General features: G+C 35.0%; 1 protein-coding gene across 1 annotated transcript; it reads right to left on the bottom strand.

Annotated features, from left to right (window-relative positions):
- Positions 1–2,024: 2,024 nt before the first annotated feature.
- Positions 2,025–5,503, bottom strand: LOC140827453 (putative disease resistance protein At1g50180). The gene is made up of 2 exons (XM_073190129.1): positions 5,497–5,503; positions 2,025–4,921 (listed from the first exon to the last, which is right to left on the bottom strand). Exons 1-2 carry the CDS (start codon positions 5,501–5,503, stop codon positions 3,276–3,278), a joined length of 1,653 nt encoding a protein of 550 aa, XP_073046230.1. The 3' UTR covers positions 2,025–3,275.
- Positions 5,504–9,169: the final 3,666 nt, after the last annotated feature.

Below are 9,169 nucleotides of genomic sequence, written 5' to 3'. Positions count from 1 at the left end.
TAATTGTCATTATGTATGCACTGATCGTGTCTATGATTTGTTGACTGTTGTAATTTGTTAAGTGTCTTCGTTGTGATATATGTTTAATATTGTGACATATTATTTCCATTTAGCATAGGGCATACTGTAATGACATTTTGAGCCCTATCGTTCTTGTTAGCCGTTGTTGATGTCTGTTGTTATCTGGCCTTGTTGTTTTTTGCGATTTTATTTGAAAAGGTTTTCTTATTTTTCCATAGAATATCATTGGGTAATTAGTAGAATATAATTTGTGATTATGAATTTGGTATATGCAGCGAGACAAAAAGCACATAAAGATAAAGAGATAAATTAATAAAGGATATTTTTGGAATTTAACATAATTAATAAGCTAATTTGATCAATTAAACTCATTTAAGACCAAAATTGATTATGGTAGTTTCCTAGAGACCATTTATGAAAATTCCACAAAAATTTAGTTTAATTGTATATTATTGGGAATCTAAAAGACAAAATATGTATTTAACATAATAACTACAAATAAACAGAAAATATATATTGTATTTTATATGAAATTCTGGTTCAACACGCAAATAATAGGGATGTTTGGTTTTTCCGAAGAGTATTTGAGTTTGTGGAGTATATGAGTAATTGATTAGTGATAAGAGTTCGATTCTTTAACAACATTATTTCAAACAATATTGTCACGCGGAGTTTGCTCAGTGTAGCTTTCATAACTAACGTGGTTTGCATATTATTGCGTTAGTTAGGAATTTATTCAATATGCATAGAAGGATACTGGTTATAGATTCTCACGTCATAAAAAAGAGGGGAGTTTTCTTAAAATAATATAAAAAAATAAATATATATAACAATATAGTAGAGTTTTCTTAAAATAATATAAAAAAATAAATATATATAACAATATAGTACTTTTGAATCAATTGTGAAAGTATAACAATCCGAGGAAAACTAATACATAATCTCATTTCATCTTTTTTTTTTTAAAAAAAAGTTCAATATAATTATTTATTTAAAATTAGGATTTGACCGGATTAAAGAATTTTGTGACAGACTGACACGGATTCTAAATCTGTAGCAGTCTATCAAAGATTTTGTAAATCTGCACATTTTTTCCTATATAAATCCTACGGTTTTGTGCATTGCGGAGCCTAAGTTCATTCTCTTCACAAGATTCATATCACACCATTTCCACGTCTTTTCATCATTCATATTATTGTTTGTGGTATTCAAATTTGAGAGGAGGCGAGAAGAAAACAAATGAATGTCTTTGTAGAGGCAAGTGTTGAACTCTTTCTCCTTGAGAAGAATTTGCCTATCACAATGTGCTAAAGGTTTGTGACAATCTTCTCCCAAAATACAATCACCACTCTTGAATAATGAGCACTCGAATATTCAAGTTTTATCACAAGGAAATGAATGGAACTCTCTCTTGTTGAAGAAGGAAGAAGACAATATGCAAAATGATATGTTATGTGTTTATGATTTTCAATAAATCAACCATTTAATGTTTTTCATATGAAAAGACATGATCTTTCATTCATAGTGGTGTCTTTGGCCATTGTAACTGACCACAATCATCAAACAATAACAAGGAAATGAAAAAACATCAGAAAATTCGAAGGTACACGAAACATCATGAAGGTGCGCGTGCAGGTGCTCGACAGCGCTCGAGATCTTGGCAGGCAGGCGTGCGTGCACCTGCGCGCAGACCTGCGCGCATGTGCGCGCCTGCTACTGTTCACGATCGAATTTTTTTTCCCAGATTTCGCCCCTTACATTTTCCGAATACTCGTTTGAAGTTCTTTCAACATTTGATGAACTCGTTTCGAGTTTAATTCAGAGCCACCGAACATAATATTCGTTCATTAAGGTTCATTTTTCGTTTCGAATTTTTCCAATCAAACACATTGATTATCTTGCTTAATTTTCATTAATTAAGGATCAAATTATCCAACACATATCACACAAGAGTTATTTCATATCTGCACACATGGAATGGTAATTAATCATTAGCATCACAAAACAAAAGTAATAAATTGCATATATAATTTAACTAGAGTACTATTATTCCTTCGATCATCCGCGACCAAATCATTGATAGACCTTTGTCTTTTGCATGTTAGAAACTTTGAGTATAACTTCACAGTCTTCCCCAAGCATGTCCTTCACGAAAGACACGACACTAGACATACATCCGTGCAACTCGATTATTTCAAGTGTCGAAACTTCTCCTATTCCGCATGGGATTGCCTCAAGAGCAATGCATTGTCGAAGCAAAAGGTGGCGGAGAAGTGGAAAATGGTAATCCTCGGCTCGCCACGCCTTTAGATCCCTCGAAAATTCGATTGATAGGCTCTTAAGTTTGCTGAATTCGTCGTCATTTGACTCCCGTAACGATCCTACAAAGGCTCTATCCTTCAGCTTGAGAACTTCAAGATTGGGCAACATACCAATAATGGTCATCTTGTCCCAAGGGATCCTGCAGCCCCTTAATACCAGCTTTTTTAACGAAGACGGGAAGCTGATGTTTCGCTCAAGAGTCTCTTTTGGCTTGCCAGAGAACTTCCAGCGTAAAGATTCGAGTTCACACAGATGGGAAAGATTGTTTAGACAATAAAACGACCAATCTGTAGTGTCATGAGAGAACTTGATTTTTAGCTTTTTGAGATACAAGATTCTTGTAAGGAACTCCTCTGTGCACCTGAAATTTGTTACATTTGAGAGTGTTTGAAGGCCTTTAAAACCCCACGTGTCTGTCTCACTAACTTGAAAATTAAGAACTTCTGGAAGAAAACAGTAGTGAATCTAGAGATGTCTTAACTGTGGCATCTCCCAGACTTCGAGCGGTAGATATATTTCACAGTGTGACTTAACTATTAAGGTCTTCAGATTCCATAATCTCGATAATGAGGGAGGGACTTGATTAACAAACCCGAGCTCAAGGTATCTCAAGTTAACTAGCACTAGAACTTGTACTGGAAACTCATCGTTATCTAGCCTACAGACGGACAATACCTTGAGCAATCCTGAGAATAATCTAAGCATTGATGTAGTATCACTGGCATGCTCGTCATCAACATCATAAAAAATATCATCGTCGTAAATAATGATAGAGAAAAGATCAGATAAGTGACATTGATCGAATAATATCGCAAGGATATTCATTGTCGTCCTCGGAAGAATGAAAGCTCTCGCTACTTGCATCATCATGCTCCGAAACATTGTCGGTCTCCCAATTTTTATGACTATCATGTTCGAAACATTGTCGTCCTCTAAATCACTATCATGCTCCCAATTTTTATCACTATCATGTTCCGAAATATTGTCGTCCTCTGAATCACTATCATGCTCCGAAACATTGTAATTCTCCCAATTCTTATCATCTGAACCAGTACCTGGAGAAGCTTCATCAGATGAATCAGTAAATCAGTTAGATCATCATCACTCTCCGAATCATTATTCTCATCTCCTTCCCTAGTAATTGGATCAATAATTAGTCGTCGTTGGTTATTTGATTGTTCAATGAAAAAGGTATCGAAGCGCCTATTCTTCATGACGCAACAAAACTTTTCTTTCTGAGCTTCTTTTGTGCATACATCCTTCAAAAGATCATGGATTACACAAAACCTTGGTGCCTCAAATGAATCATATAGACGAACAAAGATGAGATTTCTATTAGTAAGATCTTTCAAGTACTCCATTGCAACCATCTCAACACAATTAGATACACTTGGTTTCACAAATCCCTCAGCAACCCATAGCTTGATCATACTTGCTACTTTTATGCCTTCATATTGTCGTGGAAAAAGGCCGATATAAAGAAAAAATGCTTTCAAATGATGGGGCAAGTAATCATAACTTAAAGATAATATCTCTATGATTAGATCATCGACAGTTTTCAAGACCGAGTTCAAGTTTTCAGCCACATATTTCCAGTATTCTTTACTCATGCTCTCCTTTCTGAGATGTCCTGCGATAACTGATATTGCTAAAGGAAGACCTTGGCAACGTATTGCTATCACCTTTCCAATTTCAACCAGATCAGGCGGGCAATCTTTATGCAAAAATATCTCCTTACAAAGTAGACGCCAACTCGAATTGTCATTTAAAAGTTTCATCTCATGAGAAGAGCCACAAGAGTTGGTGTATGACGCCAATTCCGATTGCCTGGTCGTTAAAACGATTCGACTATTATTTTCGTTTCCAGGAAAATACTTCTTTATATCATCTAATGCCTGTGTAATCCAAACATCGTCCAATAAAATTGAATACTTTCTACCATATAAACTTTGATATAGATGCTGCTCACCGTTCTTTTGCCCATCCAAGGGTACTCCAATTTCTTTTAGAATGGCTAAAACTATTTCTTGGGCATTATACGTTTGAGGTATTGTGACCCACCCACGAATGTCAAAAGTTTCCTTGATCAGCTGACTATGAAACAAGATGGAAGCGAGAGTTGTCTTACCAACGGCACCCATACCGACTATCGATACGATGTCGAGCGCCTTTCGTCCTCCCACTAGTTGTTCCAGTATTCTTGTCTCCAGATCATTGTCTAATGCCACCATGGATTTACTGCCCCTCGAAGCTGACCCCAACGAACCGGCAATAGTAGAAATCACCCGCTCGTGTAAGCCGCTTCCATCCTTCTGAAACCCCTTCACTTCTTTTGCAACAGATTCGATATTCTTGATCACTTCTTCCAAGCTTCGGGGGAATTTTTGGAATCTCTCATGCTTATAACTCCCATACTTGTGCAGAAAGTGAGTGGCGATGAGAGATTTGAGGACGTCTTTTGCTTCATAAGCCGCATCTCTGATCTTTGTTATCAAGTCATTGGTAGCTCGAGTGCAAATAGGCGAGCAATCATCAATAAAAGATATCAGGGAAGTAATAATTGTTGGATCCCGGTTTTCTCGTGTCCAAACGCAGCGGAAGTTTAAAAAATTTTAGATCTTGACACTCAATATGTATTTTGCTTTGGGCGCTCATATGATTTTATCATAAACATTTATAGAGCGTTAAAATCGTTATACCTTTGATGAATAGATCACGTAGCTCCAACTAATCCGATATAAACGGATTAGCTCTTAATGAATCCCTACGAACTTTCTTCAATGAACTCCTTGTTTGATCCTCCTATTAAGTCCACGACTAGAACGCTGGATCATCTTCCAAATTGCACTAGAAAATATGAAAGAGATTTTACGTAGGAAAAAATATTTGAGAGACGACTCAAAATTCTTTCTCAAGAGAGGTGGCCGATTTTTATCTTTCTTTGGAGGAGTGGTTTTCGAAAATATGGTGATTGGGAGGCTAGGGTTATGACTTCTCAACCCACTTTTATAATTAACCTTTGACCTAATTATCATAGTATAATAATTGGGCTCTTTAATTAACATTAATGGGCTTGATTAATCAAGGTCCATTAATAACTTTAATTATTTAATATGTTGGATTTGTACTCTTACAAGACCATTAAAATATTACCCACCATATTTAATTTCTTAATTAATAAATTCAACATTTGAATTTATTATTTAAATTATAAATTCACCTCCATAATTTAATATCTAATAAACCCAACATTTGAGTTTAATAAATTAAATTCTCAAATTTTATAAATTCAACTCCTTGAATTTATTCTCTCAAAATTTAATTATCATAAATTCAACTCCTTGAATTTACTATATAATATAAATTCAACTTCTTGAATTTATTCTCTCAACGGGAACAAACGATCCAGTGCTTGTGTGACCCTCAATAATTCAGGGATACAGCTAGCCGTGAGTTCACAACTCTTTGCGATTCAGGACATAATCCTTTATTCGGGCTTACCCTAATTAGCCCCATTCTTTTCATCAATGCCTTGATCATGAATATCAGAACTCATTTCTGATTGCACCCATCGGATCATGGTAAGAGTGTCTAGTAGCATCGCCCCATGATCCCTTAGGTATCACTGATAGTGCCTGCAAGAACCAGTCGATTATGATTAACGTACAGTACAGTCCTTTCATCTCATATATCCCGATCGAATTTGCAACCATTGGTTCATCGAGGGTTGCATATTAATTCGATAACTATGTGATAACTATAATAGTGGCAGAACATGTACTATTTGAGAACTCCTTCTCTATCGTACATCTCATACTCTGGCCAGAGATTCCATGCACTATTATTTCATCATATCACACAGGATATCCACACCCTTAGGTGAGCGGTGAATCCCCGACTATAATTCACTGGCTCCTATATGTGACACCTCGACCCAATTTAATAAAATACAGCGGACTTTAAAATTTTCTTTCAAAAGGAAGGAGGTTTCAAATTACATTTCCATAAAACATTTACATCCAAAATGAATACATGATCATTCAAATGATATAACAAAAATACAAAATATCATTCTTATGATCATGTCCAAAAATACCAACAAAATATCATCTTCCTCCTTCTTTATATGCATATGACTCCGGCCCACAGTCAACGTCCTGGCCCGTCGCTCTGATATGCATTACATGAAATAACTGAAATGAGTATAAAACTCAGCAAGTGGAACTCTTACATAGCAATAGACATAGCATACTCTGAAAATCATAGCTTTAAAAACATAAATACCATCAACTCTGAAATATATCATAGCATGAATAATAATAACGATGATATTTCTCTTTTCTCTGGTATGGATTGATATCAATAGTATCTTTGTCTCTTACCTATATCCCATCGATATAAATCGACAACTCTGAGGGATATAAGCCTATGGTCGTTGATCAACTAATTGCATGCAATCTCTGACTATGTATCTATCAAACTATAAAACATTTGAACTCTCTCTTTGGCATTTCATCAAACACTTTGAAGACTTTAATCTCTTGTATTCCTTTTTACAATAATTGAGACATAAAAATGCCTTCAATATATATAACAAGTGTATCAATACATAATCATGAATCAAATGAAGGGAATAACACATTAAAACCATTGAAAACAATATATATAGTATCATGTGAGCACAAGGAATGAAATTCCACTTACAACCACTTGGAACCTTGTATCTAATCTCTTGATAGCAATCCTACAACAATAAACCATGTATTGAACCATCAACAACTCAATAATCATAAATTCATATCAATTAATCCATAAAATCAACACATCACCAAACCCATGATTCTCCCAACTCCAAAACCAAGAATAAACTAAACCAAAATCTTACCTTAGCTTCCTTGAACCCAAAATAACCTTGCTCTCACTCCAATAATCCAACAAGATGCTTGAATCAAGAGAACAAAAGAAAGAAAATGGAACCCTAGCTCACCCCTTGAGAGAAGAATCGAGAATGAGGGAAGAAATGAGAGAAAATAGAGCAACACTTGTATATAAGCACTTAAAACTCCAAAAACACGCTTTTTAAAAAATCGCTGGCGGCCCGGGCGGACGTCCTTTTCCGCCTGGGCGCGGAACTCACGGCCAAAATACAATTATTTCGAACAAGGGCCGCCCAGGCGATTAAAAATTCCCGCCCGGGCTCGCACTCTGCGCACTGCCACTTCAAAAATCGCTTCTGAAACGCCTCTTCCATTCATAATTTGGAAAAGTGGTAAACTACAAAGTTGTAGCCCTATGTCTTATCTTGAATCCCTCAAAATTGCAGATCATTTGGAGGTCTGAGTAAAAAGTTATGCCATTCTACCAAAATGTGTCACTGGAGGAACGTCGAAACACACGACACACTTCGGGGCACTATTGGCTTATCTTCCACAATGATTTGAACAAAACCCAAAACAACAAAGTTATAGCCTTATGTCTTATCTAACCACTCCAATTGGCCTCACCTTATTTGGATCAATATACCATTTTTCATGAATTTAATCGTAACGCCGCTATAATAGCACTACACATCATCTATAACCAACCATACTATAAATCCTAAATCGAAACTCTTAACATCCAAACTATACTTAAACTTTCCAAGTAGTCAATAAACATACGAAATCTTAAACCGTACCAACCGTACCGTACACCAGACTTGAATATTACACTATATGTTTCGCAAGTGTACCCAACCTCGCCATCTGATTACTCTCCTGGAGCCCGTAAACGAGTCAAAGCACAGTCCTAGCACATTGAACCTCAGTGTTGTCCTGGGTCGTAAGAACTAATGGTGCACAATCATAACCACGGACTTATCCTCTCGATGAATGATAACCACTTGGAAAGTCCGAGGGAGGGTTTTTCGGTATAATCATCATATGACTACCCATCTGTATGTTTGGACATCTACATGCAATTATCAAGAAACGCAGTACACAATATCACAGATGCTAGTCTCGAGCTCAAGCGACATTTATCCATGTTTTAGGCGGCTGAATCGACTAGGAACGAATTTAGAATATGCAGTGTTTACAAATGAGTTTCAACATCGAATTACGATTCATTTGCATTAAAGCATAATCAAGGACTTTATCTATGCTGATTGCATGAGTATACAGATAAAGTATAACGAAACCATTAAAAGTTGAATTATATTAAAATAAAGATTGTTTATTACAACTGAGTCAATAAAATCCCTAACCAACCGTTGGCTTGCAGGGCATCTACTCTAACAATATTGTCTTTAAAAGAGTCGAAATTATTCCTAGTACAAGGGAGGAAGTATCGATCAAATATATATATATATATATATATATATATATATATATATATATATATATATATATATATATATATTTGTGTGTGAGTATAAAGAAACAGCCTGTTTACCATTTAAGACAATGCGATATATATATATATATATATATATATATATATATATATATATATATATATATATATATTTGTGTGTGAGTATAAAGAAACAGCCTGTTTACCATTTAAGACATTGCGATTTTCTGTTTCTGTAAGATTGCATCACTTTGTTTCACTGCAATGGCTATATATATATATATATATATATATATATATATATATATATATATATATATATATATTTATTCACACAATATTAAGTTAAATGAAACATAAATAACACATATTTTTAAAAGGTCAACGTTTTAGCATGTTACTTTGGTTGATTAAAGTTGGTGTGCAAATCGTGAATTTTGAGTTTATAGGATTGTTATTATCATTTACTTATCTATTTATTAATAATTCGTAT

Source organism: Primulina eburnea, chromosome 3, assembly GCF_022965805.1.
Source record: "Primulina eburnea isolate SZY01 chromosome 3, ASM2296580v1, whole genome shotgun sequence".
Lineage (NCBI taxonomy): Eukaryota > Viridiplantae > Streptophyta > Magnoliopsida > Lamiales > Gesneriaceae > Primulina > Primulina eburnea.
The sequence above is the reverse complement of the archived record's forward strand: the minus strand, read 5'-3'. Positions and strand labels throughout refer to the sequence as shown.